Raw genomic sequence first — 26243 nt, 5'->3', positions numbered from 1 at the left:
TTTCAATCTGCTTCATGTGAGCCATACTCAATTTTATATATATATATATATATATATATATACATGCCCACATACAAAAGCACCCTGATAACCCGGCTTCAACCTCATTTTAGCTTCAAAAACAAAACAGACACAATTCATGACAGTTACAGTTTAATGGACACTTTCAAAGGAGAAAATCCTGTTTTCTGAAGTTCTGCACAGAAACTGTGTCATTGGGAGCTGGAAGTCTGTTTACACAGCGAGTGTATTAATGTAGGTCTGGATCAGAGGTTATCCTAATATTTGTGTTGTAAGATGGTGACAATAAAAGGAGAGTACAGCATTGTAAACCTCAGTTGATTGATTTAACTACAGGCAAATCACACTAATCCCAAAGCTAAAGCTTGAAGGTATACTGCATCATGGGGTTTAATGGAAGGTATACGCAAGAATAGGCTGCAGCATATACCCAAATATTATCACTCAGTCTCCATTTGTACCAACTTCTCAATCCTGTCTGATACACATCATTTAGTAGAATGTACTTAGCATAGTGATTCCATGATTGCCCAACTCTGTGTCTTGTACTTGTTGTTGCCTTTGTTAGTTGGTTGTGTAAGGATATCAGGGTAAGCTCATCATAGGCAGAGTAAGGAGAAAGAAAAATGAAGCTGGCAGCACCACTTTATAACAGCTTTCCTTCCTCGTTCTGTTAAATACCTTCATGCAAAGAAAACGCTGATTTACTGTTTCGAAAAGTAAACTTTGTGCTTGTTGTGTGTTTCAAAAGCAACCTAAGTTGAAAACAAGTGACTAATGGAGTTCAAAAGCCAAACTCTTGCTGAGTTTCCCTGTCTAGTTAAAAGGCTGCACATTTGTGACACTGGAAAGGGAAGAGGTGCATTAGGGCACAGCTGCCTGTATGACAATAGTAACAGGCTGATGCTTATATCACATCAATATGAATACAATATAAAGGCTGTCCCTGTGCATTCTGCTATCTCGATAGCTGAGCAGCTCAAGTGGAATGTAAAACTCAGCCTGAGTTACACAAACACACTGACAAAAATGTAGGATTCAAAATGAAAAAGTGTACATGTGTCAGGAATATAATTTCGTTGTTTGTTTCTTGTGACAACAAAATGAAGAATTTATAAATTGGAAGTGTAATTAATGTATGATGGTACCTGTTATACCTGAAGCTGCTAAGAATTAAGTGCATTATTGTGTAGTTGTCTCACCCTTACTGTGGGCAAGTATTTATTGACAAATCTATACATCTTATTTGATGTCAATTTCTAATGGTAATGGACTTGAGTTTTATATAGCAGTTCTGTTAAAACACAATATTGCTGTCATACTCTATAACACAACCATATTAGCCAGTCAGTGCAATTCTGTTTTCCGCATGATTATATTACTGTTTTTAGCAATGTAGGCTAGTGCCTTTTAAAAGAGTAATGCAACTGTTGTTACTAGCTTCAAAAAGTGAACATTTCTTCCTTTTCAGCACATATTAGTCAAACTGTGCAGATACAGGGCTGAAGTTTCAGAAATAACTCAAAAACTCTTCAAAACTCCAGTTTCCGAGTTCATATTCATCCACTGTTTTCTATTTCTTAAGTAATACAGAAAGAGGAAGAGAAAAAAAGATGCATTGAATCAAGATGAAAATAAAATACAGTTGATAAATCATCAAAATAATCTTTCAAACACAGGACAGACTTTAAACTTTACAAATCTCAGAACATCCTCCAGTGTTCATTATTCTAAAAGGTACTTTGTTTTGTAACAGGTGAATTAAAACAGTTAAAAACACTGTATGAAGCATTTTCCTGTTTACAATCCGCGTTTCCTCTACAGTCTTTGGCAGGGTTGTAAGTTTGTAAGATGAGCTGCTTATTTCTTTTAACTTAAGTTCCTGACCTCAGCAGACTCAAACCCTTCGTCCTGTTCAATGATGCAATTTGTAGGTTTTCAAGGGATATCTAAACAGGTCAAGGATAAAAAAACAGCAGATTACAATAAAACCTTCATTTTGTTGACTGACAGCAAAATCTGATTCAACTGAATTGATTGCATCAGAATTAATTTGGAGTCAGGAAAACACCTATATTTAACCTAAATAAAATGTGAATCCAGGTGTTCACTGGCAGTGCAGCTCAGGATGGATAATCCAATACCATATCCTCAGCATCTCCTGAGGCGTCAGGCTGTGAACCAACATCAGGCTCCGGTACACACAGGGGTTGTCTTTGTATTTCTGATCAATGCCAAACGTCCTGAAGCCTGAGTGCTTCTCAGGAACTAAACCAAGCTTCTTTAGACACATCCCAGTGTAGACGTCATCTATGGGATGCAATACAACCTGTTGAGACACATTATAAAGCTGGAGAGCTACCTCTCCGGAGTACAGATAACCTCCTCCTCCTGCGTAGGGCGGATATTGCCCTGTGAACACACTCTCTGGTATAAAATACTTTAACTTCCGGTTCCTATGTGGACCTGCGTTACTGATTACGTCCCCTATGAACAGATCCTTAGCTCTGCTCTGTGAAATGTTTTGCAGGAGCTCAATAATCCGTAAAGTGTTCACAAATACATCGTCGTCCCCCTTTAGTATGAACTGGGCATGGGGACAGTTTTGGCTGAACCACTCCAGGAAAAGGACCTCCTTCAACGTGAGGTTAAAGAAGGTGTCCCTGTAGTCCCACTGGAGGAGGTCTTTGTGGAGCGCCGCCTCATGATGCAGCATCCCAAGTAAGTCTGGGAAATGGTCAGAAGATAAGGTGTTGCCCAGCAGGAAGATGGTAGCCACAGTCTGGTTGGCTAAGACCCCTGCCCGGCCCCATGTTTCTCTAATTGCCTGCCGCCGGTCAAAGTTTGGGATCAGAGACTTGACAACGAGAAGCAGGAAGGGTTTCTTATCACACACATGTGGCTGGTTTATCAGAATGGGGTATTTCCTGCAGCGCATATGCAACAGAAAATCCTGGAAGCGCTGTGGCAGGGAGTTGTAGTCCAAGATTTGCACGGGGACTCTGGTATCTGGCTCACAAGGATTGAGTGGCCCTGTATCATTCAGCCAATCAGGCAGCTCGACGAGAGAGTCTCCTTCGGAGAGCACAGAGTTTATGATGGGGTTGTAAAAAAAGTCCAGGCGCTGTTGCTCCCGGTTCCAGAAAGATTTGCTCAGAACCTGCCGGTGCCAAAACTTCTTTGATGGGATACGGATCTTCTGGCGGTCACTTCCGTCACGCCTGGGGTTCCACGAGATTACAACCAAGAGGCATATGAAGATGTTGAGGGTTATCGTGACACAGAGAATGCTTACTTTTTTTCGGAACAAAAGCATATTTCCACACCCTTTGCACCTACAGGGAGAACACAGGTAAAAAAAAAACACAAGTAAAGACCCAGGCTTAATAATGCAGAACCATAACCTCCAAGTACAACTTAGCAGAGATATAAAGGGAAATTTATAAGCATAAAAACAGCTAGTTCAACCCTGATTTCTTTTTTCCCCCACAGTTTCAGAGCTCAGGCAGGCTGCATTTTTTAAAACAAAAAATCTCTAATCCTGCAGAAATGGGTCGTGAACATTCCTCCTCATCCCCTCCTCCTCTTCAGCAAATGGGAATCACACATTTCCAATTTAGCAGTGCACATGACACTAGTTTACTGGCAGCAGTGCTGGTCATTGCTTATTGAATGTGCACACAGAAGAGCAAAAGCCATCTTGACAACATCAGGTTGATGATATGGAGAAATTGTGTGTGATGTTGTTTACTTGGCTTTCACTGAAGGTGGCGGAGAAAATGTCGTCATGAACTCATGTAAAATGTGTACTTTGATCAGCTTGGCAGGTAAGCAGGTACGCTGACTCAGTGTTAAATTGTACCTCAGGTTGGTATGGTGCTCGTAATAACTATTAAAACATTAATTGGGGTCTGTTTACAATCATAGACCAAGTGGCAACTTTAAGTTTTGAATATAAAACCAAGTCTAGAAGTGCCAGCAAGTGAAGTTCCTTAAGACAATCCCAATAGATCCCCATTGTAAAATGTCAAACTTTAAAAGCAGAAATAAACACGTTTAAGCCTGGAACAAACTATTTTAATAACTGTAGCTCATTTATCAATTTATTCAATTTTTGTATAAACCATCTGTTAAACTTACATAAATTATTATTAAGGCTTAAAGTTAGTCTGGCAGGTGTCACCTGAGCTAATCAGACTCAATTTCACACCTGGGCTGTGTTTGTTGTTGTTGGAACCATTCAGATATTCTTTTCATGTGAACGTTAAAGACATTATCTGTGTTGCTGCATGGTTTATTGTACCAACAGACAGTCCAAGAAGTCTGAGCTCCAGTTTTTACGATCAGTCAGAATCGAATATTATTGTACTTATTTGTTGGAACTAATTAGCAGGTAAATGTGTCTGTGTTCACCATACCTGGCTTGTTTCGTGTTTCTTTTTTTGTGACTCATTGATGTATTTGAGGCAGCCAATGCATTTGGTCAGGATTGGTGTTAGCCTTTCCCACCTGATGTGATGATTCCTGTAATGAACTTGTAGCATAGTTTGGGACATGTGGGCAAGCAAGGAGTAAGGTTGCCTCCTTTCACAAGTCCTCTCAGCATATTTATCTAAAAAATAAAAAAACTGAAGTTGGTCACCACCACAAATCTGTGGTGGAAACCAACTGTTAGCCATCTAGTTAGCAAGTTAATGTTGTAACCTTGGCTACTGAATGTAAAGCTTTAATATCTTAGCCTTTGTTAACCCCCTACGTGCTTGAACTACTCTTTTTAAAGTATGGTCACTACATAGCCCCCCAAAAAGATGGCGATAGACACAAAGCCTAAACTAAAATCTTAAAAACAGTAATCCAAGAAACAAATGTGTGATGTTTGAATCTATAGATAAACCTGCAAAAAGGTTTAGCAGTAACTTAACTGAAACTGTTTAAAATGACATTCTCATTTTAAAGGGTGTATAGTTTTTCTAATATGTCTTCCCTTAGTCAAATGAATGCATGTCAACTGTTTTATTTGTTATTAGGCCACCTTTTCATGTGTTTGCACTCATGTATTACCTGTGACAGGTGTGATGATGAGGTCAGTTTGGCCTGGTAGACTCCCAGACCTCACTAGGCCTCATAGAGGAGCTGAGAGCAGGAGAAAGACGTCTTCAAGAAGAACCAGGATGTTGTTTCTGCCGCAGCCATCTGGAGTTCAACACATTGACAATTTAACCAAAAAAGGACCAAATCAATTAAACAGGAGCATCAATTTGTCACGTTTTTAGAGAGCTAAACATTTTTCTGCCTGTTAGGGCTGCACAATTAATGACAATTTCACTGTTATTACGATATAAGATATTGCAATAAACACATCACAATAGCAATGGGGAAGATCTTTTTTTTGGACTTGGTTGGTCAATATTGGGTTGTAAATACACACACACCTACACACAACGCCCCAATACTAACATAAGAAAATATGTTCCTTGTGATGCAAAGGAAGCTACAAGCCGTTTGCTGAGCACAGTCCACATATTCCCACCTCTGATCAGGCAAAATTGCAAATCATAGTTCTGTTTTAGGGCTCACAAAGGGCAAAAGTATGCATTTATCACAGCACATACATTACATTTTTCAAGTAAACTGACTTTTGTTTTTCACTTGTTTACTCGTTTCATTGAGGCCTGGGGATGAAATCCATGGTTTCCCATCATTTTAATACAGAAAGATAAAGCTCAAGATAGCTGTCAGGCAGCCTCAGATTTAGTGTTGCCAATTTAGTGGTAAAAATAAATACATTATAAAGTTGCTTTGGATGCAGGAGGGACATAGATGTGAACGAAATAAAGAAAAGCAGATAGAAATAAAACCGAGCTGTAGCTTAAATCCTTTTCATTTACTATGCTTCCTAACATTATTTAGTAATTGAACATTTTTACCACATATTGCATATGTTTACTTATATTAGGCTGCCCTACACTGTCTGTCATTGAGCCAGACCATATATTCATAAAAAAAGAGGGTTTATAGCTGTCATACCAGGTCCTGTCAGGTCATGTACTTATCAGTAGGATGTTTATGGGACAGAGCACGGCTATCTAATGTCGTCAGTTCTGTTCAAGGATAACAGGGATAAACTTTGGACACAACATGTAAAGATAAACGGTGCTCTGCAGTTTTAAGCAGTCTTCTTCATGAACAATACTGAAAAATGTGCATCATTTAATGGTTAAAAAACAAACGTAAAATAATCCTAAAGAACTTCAGTTCAGTGGGGCACCCAAATCATTTTGCTAAGGCTATAGAGAGCCCAGCAGCGTAGAGAATTGCGAATAATGGACAGAAAATAGTAAAAATAAATCCTTTGTTCCTTTAATCCAAAAGAGGATATTAGTTATTGGATGTCTTGAGATTCAATTAAAAGACAAACAACCTGAGCAAACATTGATGTCTGTTTGCTAAAGTGGGTGTAAATTGACAGCTTTAAGGTCAATTTATGTTCACGCACACCTGTGTCATTTTACTCAGAAGTACTTTAACCACATCAAGTTTTTCAGATTATGCTGAGAGAAGATCCCTCATTTGAACTCAACATGCTGTTCTGAAGTCTGAAAGCTTCTTTCAAATGTTCAGAAAGACTTTGAGCAGAATGTTTTTTTCTTAATCCATCTTTAAACCTGCTTTCTTTACAGCCTGCAGAGATTAACACATTCCTGGATAATTATTGTGCTCCGAGTCCTTTTTAATTACGTTTCTGGTAGCTGCTGTATCTCTAGTATTAAGGGCTCAGTGGCGCCCCCTGCAAAACTGAAAACAAACTGTAATCCCAACAGGAAGTCAGCCATTTTGATTAAGTTTTAAAAATAATGTACTAAAGCAAGTATTTCACACCACATTTGAAAAATAATGTCAGTGCCAGCATTACCATATTCTGTCCGACACACTGCATTTTTTCTAATTCATAGTGCTCCACCTAGTGTAAAGATGCAGTGACTGTCAAATATATTTTTTTATTTCTATCTAAATGTAAAATGCATTAACGTTTCATCAATGTGTACTTCAACAAATCTACATGTATCACTTGGTGTTGGTCAAAGCACCTCCTATTGTTCACAGCCAGTACTACTTCAATATTCAATGTTTGATTTGCACAAAATGTGACATTTCATGACAACTTTGAGATGAGTGACTTTTTAACACTTTCTGGCCTCAACAGTACTTTTTGGTACTTTTACTGAATCAAACTATTAAGGTAGGCTGGAGATGAATCGGTCTGCAAGGGTCCTTCGTTCCTCCAAAGAGTAAAAGCACTTTATCGCACTGTAAAAAATGTCTGGTGATGACACAGATTGACATGAAAACTGATGCTCCTTTGTTACCTACCTAAGCAAACTAGATCATCACCATTTCCAATTTCATCACCATTTCCCATTTCCAATATTTATTTTAATATATGTAAATGCTTGTAACCTCTGCCTCAAGGTAAGTATCAGACAAGGCGATTTAAGTCACACTGGAAAAAAAAGAGTAATTATTCACAGTAAGTGAGCTAGCTCAAAGTTCAGTTTATTAATAGATAAAAGTGAACAAAGTCTTGTTCATAGTTCACAATTTTAATTTTTTAATTAAGTTCATAGTCCTAGAAAATAACTATTTTTCTCATTTACTTGATTTTTTTCTCCACCTTGAACTACTCTTTTTCAGTAGAACTATCATCCCTTTTTGCAGTCATTATTCACTTTAAAAATACCATATGGATCAGTTCTGAGCAAACAGGTGTGAGATACATAAAAATCATCTCACTCAAGAGGCTGTTTGCCTTACCGATACAGAGGTGGTTTCAGTTATTCTGAAAGGTTTGGGACTTTAGAATACTCTCTGATTTACAATACAAACAGGGTCTTTACACACAGGTGCAAAGAAACCGGAGACAAAGGAAGAGAGGGGGAGTTAGAGGCAGAGGCAGAAAGGGTGGGAGAGGATGAGCTAGAGATTGCACAAAAGTAAAAGTTGTCGCAACCGTTTTTTAATTGTTTTTTTTTTTTTAATGAACACAGCATGCGTACAGCCTATTTCACCTTTAAAGAAATTTTATCAGGGCTAAATAGCTTTGCAAGTGTATTTGTTACCAAGGAAATGTCCTGAAAACGCATTCTCACAGTGCTTGACACAGTGCTTGGCAACTCTCGATATCCGAGAAAGTGAGCTGTCCTTCATTGTATACAGAATGAGCTTCTCTTACCTTCTTGTTCATACCGATTCAAAATTGACTTGTTCAGTTCACCCTTCAGCAAAAATATGAAATCACTCATCTCGCACTTTCATTTACATTTGACTATAGAAGAAAAATACATACAAAAACGGCAACCTATATACAGGACAAGATAAGCAAATAAATAAGATGTACAACTTTGTCTACAGGGAGCGCCCAAATTGACAAAAAACTAAAGTTCTTCACAGGAGCTTTTAACTTGAAGCGAGTGAAAAAAGCTCCCGAGTGAAAAAAGCTCCTTTTTAATACTCTCATATTGTATCTGATGGGTTGAATACCATAAATGTCCCTAAGGCTGAATCTATCAACAGACTGGATAATATTAACGCAGCACATCATGGCCGTAGTCCTAATCTAACAGACAAGACAAGAAAAGAAACAAGAAAGATAGACAATTTCATGATCATAGTGGAGCCATTATATACAATACAACAGGTGTCAAAAATTGGAGAATCACATCACCTTTACTCTTTGAATGTCAAACCTCTATTTGAAGAACAATCCCTCATTCTACTGTCATCTGAGGCCATACATTATGCTTTTGAAATACTTCATATGACATGCTTCTCCTTAAATATGGTCTTCTCAGAATAGATCGTAGCCTGCTGACATAAAAGTCACCTCTACAAAAGTTTACCTAAACTTAACGTATTCACAGAAATTCGTACTGTATCAGTATCCTTTCATTAGATTACTCATACATTTCAGGACTTGACTGTTCATGATTGTTTTATGTTTCATGTACAAAATATTGTGCACTTAAATAAAGTGCAATCATTTCTGTCATTAAAAGATCGTTTTTGTTTACAGTATGTGAGATAAACTTATTTAAAAAGAAAAAAACACAAAACGAATTTCTCTGTAAATAAAGCTTAACATTGCTGCACCTTTTTTTTTTTTATAAATAAGCAGTTCCAACTATTGACTTAACTTTTAGTTACACAGACATTATCCTGGTCAAAAACATTATTACTTAAGCAACCATCTCATCTGTCAAGGTTTTTTCAGGTACACTTGTACTTAACTTACATCTTCAACTCCAGAATTATTTATTGGGCCTATACAGTAATGTGCAATGTATGTATGTAATGTAAGTATTTTGACATTATGAAATATATACAAAATTATTCAAATCTTGAATCTAATGACTGGAATTATAACTACTGCAGAATTAGTTTGTGATGCAAGTCGTGAAAGTTATTTTTCTTTGATAGTTCAGTGGCATCTCTACTCAAAAACCTTAAGCTGAACAACTTCAAACTTGTGAATAAATGTTCTTATCATCCAAAATGGGTCAGTGTCCGCAGGTTACGTTTTTTCTGTAGCCTGTCAACAGTCAAACTTTTGGATTTGTTTAGCAGAAGAGTCTGTTGAGTAACCTTTGAAGTCCAAATTAAGTGCGAATAAAAGTAGATCGTGTATGGCTGAAGCTGAGTCAGGTCATTTTGCTGCACACTCACCTCTCAGATCAACTCTTCCAGGCGTCCTTGTGAAATCAAGCTGCTGCAGCACTTCACCTGAGCTACAACACCTTTCGTCTGCTGCTCTGGGTGACGTTTTTTTCTGTACACCTGCGCGCGAGTTTATTTAGATATAAACTGTATAAACTAAGTCCTAATCAGTCCTTAAATCACCCTCCTGAACATATTGTATGTTCACTGTGTAGAGAAAGGTCCCAACTGTTATAGTGTGCGTCTCTCCTATGATGCGTGCGCAATGACTCCTCCCTCAGGTCAAAGTATGGGACTTCTACACGTCTCAACTGTGTTATTTTGGTCCCATGAACACCCTTTTCTCTCCACCCGCAAAGTGCTTTACAGACAAGGCATAGACCACAGCCACACATAATAGCATTTAAAAAACTAAACAAATTACGTTTCTTTCAAATTAACAAACATATCGTTTTTGTATTTTTGTTGCAACGCAATTCTTTATACTCGCAATAAAAAGGACAAAACAGCGTTAGAGCAACAACTCCTGTCTTTTCCAATTCATGTATTACTGTAAGAAGACGAAACACTTGATGAAGCTTCTTGTAATAGATTCAAGAGGCTCTGCAGAAAGAAAAAGTAAAGGTTTCTGCTTCTTATAAAATATATGGTGCATTTTTGTAACTGGAATGGCATTTAAATTATCTATCTTTGTGATCACAAGAATCCATTGAAAATAAGTTAATTCAGGGGAGCTGCTGTTCTACCTTTGATCAGATGACTTGATTTTATTTTCTTAACAGGAATTAACACATTTTTATACTTAGTACTCACTGTTACATTTTTCAGCCTCATTTTTGTCTATTTTGCTTTGGCTAGAAGTACAACAGATTTAGATCTTTTGCTCTGTTGGTTAGTTCAGCAGCCTGTCCGGTTCAGATTGTGTCAGACACATTGACTGAGAATAAATCAGAATTCAACATTAAATTAAACACTTTCATGCTTCAGTTATCTTTATAATAGTTATTTTATAGCACACAAGCAAAATCTGGGTTTAGTTTACAATCAAGACAAACACAAACTCAGTACTACTAGTTCATATGTGGAGGCTTTTATCTAAGCTGTTTGAGAACTTCCCCACCCTGCTGGGCCTCGACATGCCTGATAGCTGTTAACCGACGTCTCATGCGGACTTAAACAGGATCAACAGGATTCAAAGCCTATTCATTTCGTTTATTTATGACAAAGAGATATTTAATTACATTCTGCAGTTTACCATAAGATTTTATGATGTTGTCCATCTCACAGATGTTTGAAATCACAGTTCACACAACTGTACAACTATTACAATTCATAACAGACAGAAAGATGCCCAAACCCTGAACTTAGCTCTCTCAAATAACAAAAATCATGTTTACATGATGGGGTTCAAGACATTTACTTACTGTTGCATGTATGGCTGTAAAACAACAAGATTAACTGTGTTCCAGTATTTTAATGTGTAATAAAATAAATCAAGGCAAACATCAAATTTTGCAGTTTGCCTCAATCTCAACATTGCTTTAGATCCAAATGGCACCGATTGTGAAGGAATGCTGTATACAATACATGAGATCACAACAATGTGCAAGCATTGGCTTGTGTTGGCTTGTATAATCCTCCCGCACCAGAGGAAGATTTGTGACCTGAACCAGAAATCTCATCATCTCCCAGTTTTGAATGAATGTAGCCTCCTCTCTGATTACAGACCCAACCAAAAACTGTGTGCATGTCAAGTTTTAATCTAAAAGCCATCTGCAGTACTGTTGAAATACTAAAACTGGCAATCAAAATGTACAATTATATTAGCTTCAGTTAGCTTACTCCAACTCGTGTAAAAAAATACCAACTATTAGTTAAAAATGAAAGTAATTTTTATTAAGGAGTGAATGATGAAAGACGTATAATTGTTTCTTGATCAAGTTAAGCTTCCTGTTTTTGGACGTCCTACAGACAAAACAAAATGGACCTTTTACTTAGGGAAAATTTTCCTTGACATTTTATAGATCAAAACAACTTCTAGATTTACACATAAAAAACTGATCAATTAATTTTAATTCTTGAATTCCATGAATTGTTTGCAATATATACTTATATACAATCCCCCCCCCCCCAAAAAAAAATACTTTTAATAGTTATACCATCATAGCTGGTTTACACTGAAACATTAGGCTGCTTGCATTTCGTTTTGACTTAAAAATGTTCAGTCCGTTTGTCATTTATGTCACCCTTGCTCTCTCTTGAAATACAAGTACTGTATTTTTGCTGCTATGAACAGAGAGGAACATTAATCCCATCAGAGAGAGTGACTGTAAAGGATCCCCCAGATATAACACAACTGTAGAGCAGCCCAGACCTCAAACATCTGAAACATGTTGAAATAATGTAAACTATATCTTGTATAGTTTATTCTGTCCGAGTCTGTTGGATCAGTTCGGGACTTATGCAGATCCGAACATGCCTCAATGCTGTAAGTCAGGACAAACAGGAATCAGAAAGGAAACACCCCTTAAGTCACAGTTAACGACTGAGTTGTCTCAGCCAGAGTCACACCTCACTGTCTCTCTGCTGACTGTGATAAAATGTTACTCCGTTTTTTATGAGCGCTGAACCACGCTGTCTATGCTCTTCTGGATGTTGGTCATCTTCTTCAGTACCTGGTTCACTTTGGCCTCGTCGAACTCCAGACACAAAAACTCTGAGTCCTGACAGAAACAGAGAGAACAGAAGGAGATATTTAAGTTTTATTAAGTAAGAATTACTTGAAACTATCACATTACATGCAGATTTTTATAAATCTCATTCTAATTTGAATCAGAGGCAGGCACATCATGCCTATTCAAAGTCTGAAAAGATTTTTTTTCATATCTTATTATTTGAATTGTTTTGTATATTATCCCTGTACATTTCCTTGTAGTTGGATTCCACCTGCATGAAATGGGTTCACAGCAGCAGTAATCCCAGTGTGGCTGAATGGCCATCGTCAATCCTTTCAAACATGTAAACATGAAATGTAGAAAGTTAGAAGTCATTTTACACCAGGTAAAGATAAATAACAGTCCCTTATTTGAGGGTTTGTAAAATAACGATAAAACGTTGAAAGCTGCGTGAATCTTCACAGCAGTCAGTGAGTGGGCAGGTCATTTTTGTTAACACTATATCATCGGGAAAAGGAAGCAAAACATTTAATATCAAGTAGTAGCGATAGTAAAATAATGATTTCAATTGAGGGTTTTCCTCTGATACCAAAATAAGAACCTATATGCATTTTATAATATATGTTTCAGAATGTAGAAAATATCATTCTTCCCTTTTGAACTTGTATGACACACCCTGACGCCCCCTCTGCTTACAGAGTTTCCATTGACAATATTCAAACTACAGCTATTTAAAAAAAGAAAGAAGGTATAAAACAACCATTGTCAGTTCACCATGTTTTCATCAATAAGCAATGGAGGCATGGAAACACAAAAATTGCTGCAGGTAAAATGTTCTTTTCCACAGGTTAAAGCAGGATTGCAGAGTCTTTAACCCAAGATGGAGAGACGATAAAGGTAGATAATAAACAAACCAGCCCAAAGACAGTCAGGATGAGCACTGAAGACAGGACAGCCTCCCAAGAGTGTGGTGACTTCAGCAGCATTGATTAAAGCTACAGACAGAGAGAGTGAAGCTCACCTCTGAGCTATATACAGAGGACTACGAGTGGTCAACATGCTCAAAATATCTATCTACACACATAATCCCTGATGTTGTGTCAGACCACAATGGAGAAAAAAAAGGATAAAACTCTGGCCATCTGGGTCCATAGCATTTTACAGACCAAATAATAAATAATCTTTAAATCATTTACCCAAAGAAAATGAAATAACAACATTCATCTCTAAACATTCAGATTAGAGTTGAACTATTTTCAGACCAATTAATCTTCCACAGCAGTCAGAAATAAAATTCACATATTTTCTTCCCATCATCAAGTTCTTAAACTATTTACAGTCAGTGAAAGCAGTGGCCAGACTGTGCAACATAAAGTATATATATATATATATATATATATGCACTTTGACAGGATTAATGCAACGACAACAAAAAGATCTAAAACTGGTGAATTCCAGTGACTACACTCAATGCATAGTCTGTATAAAACAGGGACAGTCGTCTCTGTGATGTCACCCACTGGATTCTAAGGAGGTGTTGTGAAGCCCAATAATAATAATAGAGCTGTATTGGAAACACTATCTCCATCAAGTTTTTAACCAATGTAAGCACAGAGCTGATGCGGGCATTAAGCCTCCTGTCACTGAACTCCACCATGCTAATAATTATGCAAATTTATGAAAAGCTCTCAAAATGGACGAGTTTTAAAACAAACTTGTTCAGAGTTTCCCAATAAAGAACTGAGCTATTGATACCAGGATCTGTTTTTTCAACCAGTCTGTAGACTTTTTTTTTGCTGTTAAAATGAGCATTTTCTTTGGGTTTTCTTGGCTTTTGTAGATTGCATTACCGTAAATTCCGGACTATAAGCCGCTACTTTTTTCTCACACTTCGAGCACTGCGGCTTCTACTCCGGTGCGGCTAATGCATGGATTTTTTATGGGGGGACAATGAGCTTGTGCCGCAAAAACATTTGACTTCGTCACGTCGGATCTTAATATCAGTCATTTTGCGCTTCATGCACGCACCCTCATGATGGAAAACACACGGAGAAATACATATGATGCAGCTTTCAAGTTAAAGGCGATCGACCTGGCTGTCAAAGAAGCTAACAGAGCTGCTGCACGTTAAGATGACACTGACAGCGACAACAGAGACTGAGGAAGTGAGTAATGAAGTCATTCTGAGGCAGTGAATGGATGGACTTTTTCTTGTGAAATATATTACGGTCATCTTTTTCATCAGCCGTGTTACAGACACCGTCGGCTAGGCTTCGTATTGTAACGGTTCATGTTGTAAAGTCAGTAGTTGATAATGTGTTCATAGTTCCGATTATGTGGAGAGTCAGTGAATGCACCAGCGAGAACGTGTTGAGTGGCTGTATGAGAGAACGCTGGGGGAGAGAGTTGGATTGTTGCGGCAAGTTATGTGTTGCTCTCTGACGCTACAGTATTTGCGGATGTTACCGGTAGCCTACGTCTGTGTAAATAGCTCTTGTTATAGCGTGGACACCTGCGGCTTATAATCAAGTGCGGCTTATATATGTACAAATACATTTATTTACTTATTTTTAGCCGGTGCGGCTTATATCCAGGTGCGCTCAATAGTACGGAATTTACGGTACTTGGAAACTCAAACTGCAGTCCCTCAAGAGGCTAATTGAGGCCGTCTCCAAAAGTGGCTCAATCCTCAGAGGGCCCAAAGATCTTTTATTTATTTGGCTAACTAAATGTTCACATATTACAAGTAGATTGGGTGTATGTTGGCTGTCATGCTGTCCTCACTGTTCACAGAGGTGATGCACAGAGGTTCATGGTGATGGCTGGCTCTGGTTAACTTGCTTAAAGTGAAGAAGGATATGCCTTTCTGTCAGCCTGCTAATCGTAATGCTAACACAGCTAACATTACCTCATCAATCAAATCTGCACCTGTTTCTGTTCCACTGTTTGGTTTTCTTCAGAATTCCAACCAGGTGCATGAAGGGAAATCAAGTTGAGGTCTTATATAGAGACTCTACGCAATACCCAGCATCATCTAATGATTGAAAATATTTTCATTTGGATTTGGTACAGGATAAGACGAAAAGAAGAAAGACTAATAACAACAACTCAAACCATCCCCAAAATGTCCAGGAAGACTTGTCGTTTACTTTGTTCTATACGTCTTGATTTGTTTTTATTCAATCAATCAATTAATCTTTATTTGTATAGTGTCAATTCATAACAGATGCTATCTCGAGACACTTTACAAAAAGCAGGTAAAGGACCTTAGTTATTGCTAAATTACAAGAGCCCAGCTTAATCTGTCTTAGCGTGGCAAGAAAAAACTTCATTGTGTGAATGTTTTTTAGTTGTTTTTAGTACCTGTACAGCAGTTTGAACGAAAGCGCTTTATAAATAAAGTTATTATAATTTGTTATAGCACCTGAACACATTATTTCCTGGTGGTTACAAATGTAAAACCATCACCTCTGATGGGTTTCCTTTTCTGCACAAATAGATTTGATTTTGAAATCAAGGTCACTCATTAACAGTAATAAAAGCTCATAACTGGTATCCACTGGCTCTGAAACTTTTTTTTTCGTCCAAGACCCAGATAGACTAAATTTAGCCTTCTCATAGGACAGGAACTTACCAAAACAGACCAGTAATCCGGTCACAGACCTCCTAACACACTGAAATGATGTTTCCCAACAACCAGTTAATGTCAATGCATTCAAAACAGTATAAGGTCACACAGGCTGCATGTTCAGGAAGATTTCATTTACATTATCACACAGCATATTGCAGCATCATCGATGATTTTACAAACACTTATTTTAGGTGCTTGCATGGGTGATAACGTTTTATCGTTTAGTTGGCTAGTAGGTCATATTCCTGATTTATTATTTAAAATAGAGAGTTTTCAAGTCAGGTGTAAATATGATTTATACTGATAATAATATAATGTATTCATGTAATCACCTTCAGAAACTGTCTGAGTGTGGTTCATTATCAAGTTTTAGTAGGTCTACTATACGGAGATGAATCACAGCATTTAGCAGCTCTTAAAAAACTATAGATGGACGCAAACCAAGATGTGAAATTCTCAGCAACATTTTACAAAAATGGCGATTTATTGTAAAATGTCTTAATGCATGTGTGTTTTAAAGGATGATGCTCACTCTAAATGCTGCATTAGATGACTTAGTTTGTACTGTTCATTTCCATCATTGACATGTGAGACTATGAATCTGAAGGACTGTCAGAGAAAGCACTGGCTGTTGGTCTCACCTCTCCAGCTCTGCCCAGCTCCAGCTCCATCAGAGCGACCGGGCCGCTGTGCACTGCTTCCCCCCGGCTTGCTGCAGTCTGGAGGTCCACTCTCCAAGAGAGGCCCCTGAGGCCGGGCTCCCAGCGGCTCTGAGCCACCAGACTCTCCCTCACCCGGACACGTTGACTCTTCCAGAAACGAGAGAGGGCTGCAGCCTGTTCAGCAGTCACCCCGCCACCACCCTGCCTCTTAGTCTGCGCAGTGAGAAAGGCCTCTAGCTGGGCATGGTCCATGTCGGCCGTTGCAATTGACTTAGTGATGAAAGAGAGGAGGAACAGCTAAGAATGTGTACCACAAAGCGGGATCTCTGCAGGTCTGCTGTCAAACCAGCCATCTGTTGCCTTTCCTAATTACTTAAGAATGTATTCATGTCATGTGCAATCATTTTAAACACACACTTAAAGTCAGAAGATCAAGTTTCCTTTTCTTCTGTGGACACATTTTTTCTCTCTACATGTATGTATTTACTTCAGGATAGTCTGTGCTGCTATTCTACAGCCATCTTTAAACATACTTTAAACAAAAAATGTGCATTGTGTGTGTTTTTTTTAATTTTTGGAAAAGAATAGAATTATTGGTGATAGTTCTCGTGGGGCTGTGTGTATATGTCAAGTATAATAAGTAACTGAGACCTCAAAGAAATGGTTTCATATTAAAAAATCACACAGATAGTCTAGTACAGGGGTGTCCAAAGTGCGGCCCGGGGGCCATTTGTGGCCCTTGAGTGGATTTTTTGTGGCCCTTGACTTCAAATCAAAGAATCAGAAGATTTTGGCCCCAGGCCTCATCAGATGGCATATTTCGTTCTTTTTTTCTTCATGTTAGCGAGGGAGACCTATAAAAGCCTGACTATTCTTTCCAAAAAATTAGAACACAACAGTTTCCCACTGCAATTAGTTATTGTGTATTTAAATTATTTTTTGAAGAGGTCAAAATACAAAAAGTTCCTTCCAATATTTAAAAAAAACAAACAAAAAAACCCTGTGGCCCGTGAGCGATTCTAACGCGACAATTTTGGCCCGCAAGAAAAAAAGTTTGGACACCACTGGTCTAGTATATATTCGATCTGCAGTATGTCTGTACAACTGAGTTATTTGTATAAAAATGATAAACATGAGACATCTTTTTACTTTTGTTCTATAGTTGTGTTCTGTGTTGTGTGTGAAAATCAAAAACTAGCTACCCTCCTGACTTTTGTCTGAAACAGAAATGACATTGACCAATTTGAAAATGTTCAATGGAGTACCTTTCATGCTGTAAATAAAACAACTCAAAATCCAAAGAGGATTTATTATTTAAATATAAAAAACACAAAGCTGTTTCTATGGTTGATCTGCTGATGTTTTCTGAATTGAATGCTATCTATGGGAAACAAAATCCAACTTACAAGGGTTCAATTTGTAAATCATTTAAAAACCTGAACCACTAATGTGTTTTGAATTTTCTATGCAAATAAATGTAAATGTCTGATTGAACGTTGATCTCTCTGTGCAGGCCACAGCACAGCAACAATACTGGAACTGCAGTAATAACAGGTGCTGCCCCCTGCTGACAACAGGTGAGAGGCACAGGAACGGTCCAACTAATTTAAAAAAATCAGTTAGCATGATTGTTAATATAAAGGACAGTCTTGTGGATTTACCTACAAAACACAGAATATCTGATCCATCACCTGAAAACATTAACTAAGCAAAACATATTCATACTTTTAAACATCTGTACAAACTGTTGATTTAACCTTCACTTCCGGCAACCTCTTGTTGTGACACAAATTTTTAATTTGACAACATCTAGTCTGTTATTTACATCTTTTGTACTCTTTACGACAGTTTTACCTTTGCACGACCCTTATATTTACAAATATCGCCCTTCCCTTCTAACTTCCTTGTTACATTTTTTCTTTTGGCAGTTATGGATGCATTTAACTGTAAGGTAATGTAGCTTTGTCCTTTCATTAGTTAATCCAAGCTTACTGTTGTATATATTTTAATGGCCTAATGATTACTGATGATTTTAACAGATTGGGTTTTACAGTTCTTGTTGCTCTGTCACAGTAAGACACTGGCTTTAGCTTCTGCTAAATGTTAAACCCTAGAGTCAATATAGCCAGTTATAATCGCATATATTTATGACTGCACCAATAAACAAACCTAAGTGTTTCAGAAACTATAAGGCTGATATTCATGCTCTGTAACATCAACGATGAAGCTGTTCTCTTACCTTTAGGAGGACTTTCATTTTCTCATGTAACGCCTTGAACTCCTCCTGCAACATTTCGGGGAATAATTCATTTTTCAGCAGCTCCTCTGTGATCTCAGGGTTGTTATAATAAACATTTTGAGCTATCCCATTCAACAGTCCGCTCAAAGATTTGGTTGCTTCAACATCTGCCATTCTTCCTTGTAACTAGGGTCAGGTGACGCGCATGGATCATATCACGTGAAGTTCGGTCTCGAACAGGACCCTGGGAATTGTAGTTTGATCATAGTATGGAGGTCGTATAGTGCTGATTTTTCCAGTTTTTTCTATCTATCTATCTATCTATCTATCTATCTATCTATCTATCTATCTATCTATCTATCTATCTGATATGTAGCCTATTAGAGCAACTTTAATTGTAATATATGGTTAGTAATACTCTGCATTTTTACACAAAACTTAATGGAAGTTTTCAAAGACAAATTCAAAGGGAAAACATTTTCCCTATGGCTTTTTTGAGGTCGTTGACAAAAAAAATTTTTACAAGTAGGAACCAATTATTTAACAATAATTTGTATCCATATTTATGACGTTATATTTCACTGTCATCACAAATATTATTTTAAACTAAAAACAGACAGCTTGCATTTTACAAAACAGAAATGATTGTACCTGTTTTAGAAACTGCAGGCAGAGAAAAACGAATATAGCGCCAGGATCTATCTCCAAAATCGTCAATCTTCCACCACCGCACCATGATTCATTATTCTTAGATGTGTCTGTCAGAAATAGGGGTTCGGAAGTACAATTTTCAGTATTAGACACCCTACAGCTCATTTTTGGACCTCAAGTTGACTTTTTCTACCCTTATTAGTGCTTTTACTTTCTTTTTTAAACATTTAGGGTACAATATCTCGACACAGTTTTAGTTAGGGCAAGATTTTGATAAGTAATGATTGATTGTAAGACAAGTTTAGTGTTTTGTGTGTGTGTGTATATATATATATATATATATATATATATATATATAGAGAGAGAGAGAGAGAGAGAGAGAGAGAGAGAGAGAGTTTCAAGTGCCTCAAACATCCATGTTCATCTTTATTTTTACTAAATTGAGTCCAGAAATCTTAACCTACAGCCTTGTTGACATTTGCACAAAACTCCTGAAATAAGGATTACACAAAAACCATTTCTGTACTACTCTGTAACACAGATATAAAAAAAGAGACACACTTAAATATGAAAAAGGCAGATCATAAAAAAAAGTTATGATTAAAACCCTAAATTAATGAAATAACACTATTTAATGATAATTTAACCCTCAATAGTACAATGCTTAAAAAGCCATTAAATCTGAATGCACATAGAGTCAAATTTCTACATACAGATCACTTTTTTCAGTTTGCTTTTTTCATATTTATAAGCGTATTGCCATAAATATTTGAAGCATTAATCATTGTTTAGATCGTTGTTATGCCACTGGTAGCGCAGTGGCAGTGCGGATGTTCCCCGTGGTCCTCAAGCAGGCGACCCGGTTTCGCGTCTGCTCCCCCGCCTCGCTCCCCCCCCCCCCCCACCACCACCACCAATAATGAATCTCTAAATAAATAAGAACTAAATGAATTCAAAATGATTAAAATAAAGGTTTCTTGGGATGTTTAAGGAAAAACCAAGTCTGCTCTGCTATGACCTTCTCATCTGTATTACTGACCTCATTGCCACTGTGTGAGAAGGTTACACTGTCATCTTTGTCAGTATTTGAAATGTTCCCCCAGCCATGCCTTCTACTGCCCTTGCCCCCTCCTCTGCTTTCCTGAACTCTTCCAATATTACTGTCAACACTTTGTTTGAGGAAGTCCATGCTGCTATGCTGAAGTGAACAACAAGTCGTCTGAAAAACAATAGCGTGCCACTGTATTATTATTACAACAGCAGCTCGTACACTTCATTGTACTATGTCCTCTGCAGCGAAAGATGTTGTTCAGATCAATTGACCTACCAAGCCGCTCAAGGGCTTCTCTTCGGTTGTTCTCAGGTATATTGTACCCATTACGAGGTTTGAATACATTTGAAAACACAACAGCATAGTTAGTCCAGTTCTGAATCACCTTAATTCTTTCGAGAATGCTCCATTGACTCGATTGGCTTGTGCATCGTTTATCACATGGTGAAGCAAGAACATAGAAAACTAACAAATCATTTTTGTTCCAACTTTTGAAGGCATTGCAGTGTTGAAGAATTCGGTACTCTACATGATCAGCTCTACCATCTTTAACTTCCTTATAGCACATGTTCTTTACTTCTAACCATGTCAGATTTTTTCTCCCACCACATCTTTTCAGAACATCCGGCCACTGCACAGGTTCATTAGGACACTGATCCACAACGTTGGGCCATCTCAGAACTGTGGCTGCAACCACCCTGGAGCTGATGTAGACGTCACATTTTAGAATTGTTCCCAGCACATCGTCACCAGAGTCCTTGACTTGACTGATATCATACATTTTACTTTCCTTGTTGTATGGGATGCTGACAGCCACACTGAACATGGGATATCTCCTGTCAAAGAACAAAGATAAAAATACAAAACCAGGTATAATTATAAACTTTAAATATGAATGCAAATGCTTTTTATCAACTAAAACAGGGTTGGCGATGATGAGAACTGTGATACATTATATTGCAAAGTATATTGCGATTTACCTTTTTCAACAGCATACTATGTCCTCAAAATTAAACTAAATACATAAAAAATGTTTTATCAAGTCTATTCATCTGACTTCAGTGTCAAGCCCCCAGACCTACCAACACTGTATGAAAAGTAAATCCTGTAAGACGCTTCATGCACCTCTGCTAACATTTAAATCTAATTAAACTTAACTCAACACAAACGTGTGGACGACTGAACATTTGCAGTCATTTTCAATATTGCAACTTGTTCAAACATTAATTGTGCAACCCCTTCAGCCATTAAAAATTAAAAAAGCAGATTTTCTATTAATATTATAAAAGCAATGTTGTTAGTAGACTAATGCAATCACACTTTGGTTAACTCATAGCTTCATATTGCACATAAATTGAGACAGAATGACCGAGATCGAAACACACTTACCAGTCTGTTCCACTCATGTGCTTTGTCAGGCCAGCACATGCCATTGGTTCATTCATGTGCCATGGCATATGCCCAATATGAGTGGAATATGCCTCGGCATATGCCATTCTGGTCCACTCATGTGCTGTGTCAGACTATATGCCGTAGCCAGTGTTGGGGTATTTACTAAAAAAAATGTAATGCATTACATATTACTAGTTACTTTTTACAAAAGTAATGCATTACATTACATTACTTAGTTACTCATTGTTGAACGTAATTAGTTACACTACTAGTTATATACTTTTTTATTACGCCATAAAATTACCTGACATGCACTTTATTGGTAATTAAAATTATAAAGTTAAACTATACATATTTCCACATCAGAACAAATCCACAGTTCTATAAGGAGCACATACACAAGATCTTTAATACAAAAAAGGCCACAGCAAAGTTGTGAAAATCATCCCAAACAGCACTTCACAGTAAAGTGTGTGTTACTCAAAGACTTATGTGCAAGTCACATATTCCTTTAGGATTGTCCATCTTTGTGGGGCTGCTGAGAAAGGGGTGTACAGTTATTGTACATTACCAAAGAAGCTGATGTTGAAATAGCTGTTGACACATCAGCTCAGAATCCAAATCGGTTTTATTGCCAAGTACATTTACATATATGAGGAATTTGTCATGGTGTATTGGTGCGAAAGAAAAAACATATAAACGTATATGCCACACAAAGCAGTAGGAGCAACTTGGGGTTAAGTGTCATGCCCATGTACACATTGGACATTTTAAGAGATTACCAACTCTACAAACTGAGCTACAGCCATGCATGCATTTCTGTATAAATGAGTAAATAAATGCAATCTTTTATTCTGAAGTGCTTTATGATACACTTACATTTTGTTTTCTTAACTTACATTTTACCGTTTGGACCCATGTAGCTTGGTTGGTACCTGCAGAAAAATACAGTGTGTTACTGCTATGTTTTATCATTTGATCTGGTTTAGAGGGATTAAAAGATGGAAGGACAAACTATAACACACAGAGATTATTAACAAAAAAATACAGCTGCATATATATTTACTTGAATTCAAGTTTAGTCTCTTTATTAGAAGATATTCGAAAAAATTGAAATCTGAATACAAAGGCTACTTTACTATGGACCAATCCACTGACCAATTTGTGCAGTGGCAACTCAGTACTCTGCTTCTGTGACAGCAGCATTTTTCTCTCTTTCAGCGTGCAGCAGGTAGTTGAGAGTCAGTAACCTTGGTGACTGTGTGTCTGTCAATGTCCCACCCTTCTATGCATGAAACTCTTTCAGTAAAACTTACTTTGATTATGTGTATGTAACATAATCACAGTCATTCTAGATTACGGTTGATTATATAAAACAACTCAAGAACAGAAGTCTACATGTTTTCAAATGAATCCATCACTTTATAAAAATGTACATGCTGAACACAAAGTTAGATTTAGATTTCAACAAATCACTCACACAATGTGCATAAATGGATCAGAAGACATTTCTGGTAAGGGTTCGGGTTAGAGAGAGAGAGAGAGAGAGAGAGAGAGAGAGAGAGAGAGAGAAGGGGGGGTGTACTGGCCATTCAAGATGTCAAGATCTGTGTTCTGATGTGTTTTGTGAGAACTAAGGTGGTCCCACCTGTATGTCTTTATTATGAGAATGTGATAAAATTCTGACATCCAATATACATCTGTATAAAGTATTCACCTTTTTATGATCTCCCCTACTATTTCTGCAAGTTTGTTCTGATCCACCGCAGCCAAACTGTTTTCAACAGGCAGCAACAAAGCCAGCATTACAGCCATCCAGGAGAGAAAAGCCATCTGTTTTCAACAAGGATAATAATCAGGGAAAATAGACGGGAAAAGTGATATCGTATTTTTGTAGGCCAACCGAAAAGTAACTTTGCCATGGATTTGAACAACAATTCGCCTGTGGGATGTTTGCATAGGATGTTGGATCCTTGCAAAAAATAAGTTATGTGGCAAACATGTTTCTGATCCGTAGCTGTTTTGTTCAGCTGGATAATCTTTCCATATGAACACCACCTTTATGAAATCTAAAGCGTTACTGCAGCTAAGAGAAGTAAAAAGCTAATGTTATGCTTTAGAGAACTAAACTGTGAACAGTTGATTTTGACGTCACAACAGTTATGTTTCATCAATCTAATTAGCAGTTTTGACAAGCTAACAAAACTGTAGCTTAATAAGTTGTTTAATAACCTAATATTAGCAAGAGCACTAGAGGCTGTAAGGAGGATTAGTGAGAGAGTTCCCGGTGGGATGACGTTTAACGTCTCCGACAACCACTGTAGTCTCATTTAGCCACTTCTTAGCAACCGCCGTTTTAAGTATGCGTAAAAACTTGTAAAATTCACAAGATGGGGTCTCAGCTGACATAGTTTATCTTATCTCATCTCACAGAGGTACCTTTTTTCCCCTTGTAAATCATGAACTATTCATCTTTAAATATGGAACGTATTCTTGCATTTTTCTTTTTTTTTTGTTATAAAAATACTACTGCAGAGTCTCTTATTACCTTGAAACATTTTAATAATAAAATATTTCCGCTAAACACCACCACACTTAACACCAAATTTGGAACCTTAAAAAACAAGTAACACAGGAAACAAACGTACAGACAACAGAAGGACACAAGGATACAAGGAAACACACTAGGGAAAAAATGAGAACTAAAAAAGACAGGAAATCAAAACTAAATCATGCCAAAGAGCATTTTGACTATTCAGCCACTTGAAAACAAGGACACATCTGAACATGTTAAACATTAACAACTAAGCTCAACAAGTCAATACAGCTACAATACAGTTGTTGCCTCCAAGAGGAAATATTCACAGCAGTCTGACTCATGTCAATCTTGGGAAATTTAGGGACATTCACAGCGTCATTATCCTGCTTGGTAACTTGAATCGCTAGTTAACATAGCGATTTAAGACTTCTTTCAGTTGAAAAGATTTTAAAAACACTTTAAGAAGTCAGGAAAAAGTTAGACTTTTGTATAGCAAGAAAAATATATACTTTTGAGGCAAAGTCAAGAGTTCACATCTATCTGCTATTCATACTTGGGTCTGAACAGAACAAAAAACTCAATGATACCTAGAAATTGGAATATTTTATTTGCTGAGTGCTATTTTAAAATCCACATGCCATAATTAAAACTGATAAATCAAGCCCTATTCAACTTATTTACTCAGTTTTTCTAGACATGATGATTTTTTGCTTGATGTGTTAAATTATAAATAATGTAAGAATCCCACCTTTTTTTTCTTCTTTTTTTTTAAACTAATGTATGTACAAAATCAAGTATAAATCCTACCTGCTTTGATGGAAAAAGTTTTCTTACAGATGCTGTGGTCTGCTTTTCGTTCTGAGTGAAATGTGCTATGAATGCAGTCAGAATGAAGTGGTATTTTTCAGAGAAGAGCCATGGCCAAACCCCCTGAGGCTCCATGCCCTTATTTAGACCTGTCCTAAAGATCATATCGAGAAGGAATAACTTCATAAAAACATTGTGCAGTTGGATTTAAGAAGTTAAACAATAACTGGAACAATTGTGCTCTCGTGTAACTGAGTGGGCTGCCTTGGCAGGGTATTTTAGATGGACATATTCCAAACTTAATCAAGGATCACGTTTGATTGTTTGAAACTAAACTAATCTTATCACCACACAAAACTAAAATATTTTATCATTATCCATTAGTTTGAGTCAGCACCATCGATGTATATATATATATACATATACATATATATATACAGTATATATACACACATATATACATATATACATATATATATATATATATATATATATATACATATATATACATATATATATATATATATATATATATATATATATGTTCACGAACATTGAGAAACTTATTAAGCCTAAAGGAACCAGAGGAATTTATGTCTTGTATTCAACAAAATTACACTTTTTCAAACGTTTTCATACAGCAAATTAAAAATGAAAATTCATTGGGGTTGTATGCAGTGAATTAAAACAAAGAAGTCCATAGCTAGTTTTGGGGATATGGACATTTTTATATGGTATTCAAAGTTACTGATGTATATAATCATGAAGACATTGAGTGCTGTGCTTTAAAACCATTAATAAAGATCGTGTGCTAATTTTCATGCTTTTTATTAATACAAGTCAAGTGTGTATTGTGTTGGTCTT

General features: G+C 37.0%; 3 protein-coding genes across 5 annotated transcripts; all 3 read right to left on the bottom strand.

Annotated features, from left to right (window-relative positions):
• Window positions 1-140: 140 nt before the first annotated feature.
• b3gnt2a (UDP-GlcNAc:betaGal beta-1,3-N-acetylglucosaminyltransferase 2a) lies at window positions 141-10023 on the bottom strand. 3 transcript variants are annotated; one of them, XM_079338416.1, is made up of 4 exons: window positions 9742-10023; window positions 5083-5214; window positions 4440-4633; window positions 141-3356 (listed from the first exon to the last, which is right to left on the bottom strand). In XM_079338416.1, exons 3-4 carry the CDS (start codon window positions 4472-4474, stop codon window positions 2129-2131), a joined length of 1263 nt encoding a protein of 420 aa, XP_079194542.1. In that variant the 5' UTR covers window positions 4475-4633; window positions 5083-5214; window positions 9742-10023; the 3' UTR covers window positions 141-2128. The 3 variants fall into 3 exon arrangements, with proteins under 3 accessions (XP_079194542.1, XP_079194541.1, XP_079194543.1); XM_079338415.1 differs by lacking the exon at window positions 9742-10023 and having other exon boundaries at window positions 5083-5223; XM_079338417.1 differs by lacking the exons at window positions 4440-4633; window positions 9742-10023 and having other exon boundaries at window positions 5083-5223.
• Window positions 10024-12125: 2102 nt separating this feature from the next.
• Window positions 12126-19156, bottom strand: commd1 (copper metabolism (Murr1) domain containing 1). Its single transcript, XM_079338016.1, has 3 exons — window positions 18940-19156; window positions 16680-16970; window positions 12126-12455 (listed from the first exon to the last, which is right to left on the bottom strand). Exons 1-3 carry the CDS (start codon window positions 19111-19113, stop codon window positions 12348-12350), a joined length of 573 nt encoding a protein of 190 aa, XP_079194142.1. The 5' UTR covers window positions 19114-19156; the 3' UTR covers window positions 12126-12347.
• A 959-nt stretch (window positions 19157-20115) lies between these two features.
• Window positions 20116-25608, bottom strand: LOC306819948 (uncharacterized protein; the record flags this gene model as incomplete). The annotated part of the gene is made up of 5 exons (XM_079337574.1): window positions 25380-25608; window positions 23751-23866; window positions 22933-22968; window positions 21248-21477; window positions 20116-20120 (listed from the first exon to the last, which is right to left on the bottom strand). Exons 1-5 carry the CDS (start codon window positions 25563-25565, stop codon window positions 20116-20118), a joined length of 573 nt encoding a protein of 190 aa, XP_079193700.1. The 5' UTR covers window positions 25566-25608.
• Window positions 25609-26243: the final 635 nt, after the last annotated feature.

Source organism: Symphodus melops, assembly GCF_947650265.1.
Source record: "Symphodus melops genome assembly, chromosome: 2".
NCBI classification, from domain to species: domain Eukaryota; kingdom Metazoa; phylum Chordata; class Actinopteri; order Labriformes; family Labridae; genus Symphodus; species Symphodus melops.
Note: the sequence above shows the minus strand (reverse complement) of the source record. Positions and strands in the feature narration are given on the sequence as shown.

Bases quoted from the DNA above. Each gene is read 5' to 3' on its own strand.
- b3gnt2a (XM_079338416.1), bottom strand. From the start codon at position 4,474: ATGAGTCACAAAAAAAGAAACACGAAACAAGCCAG. The intron at 3,357-4,439 runs GTATGGTGAACA...TTCTCCCTGTAG, and splicing joins AGAAACACGAAACAAGCCAG to GTGCAAAGGGTGTGGAAATA.
- commd1 (XM_079338016.1), bottom strand. From the start codon at position 19,113: ATGGCAGATGTTGAAGCAACCAAATCTTTGAGCGGACTGTTGAATGGG. The intron at 16,971-18,939 runs GTAAGAGAACAG...TTCATCACTAAG, and splicing joins AAATGAAAGTCCTCCTAAAG to TCAATTGCAACGGCCGACAT. The intron at 12,456-16,679 runs GTGAGACCAACA...TGTTTCTGTCAG, and splicing joins AGCTGGGCAGAGCTGGAGAG to GACTCAGAGTTTTTGTGTCT.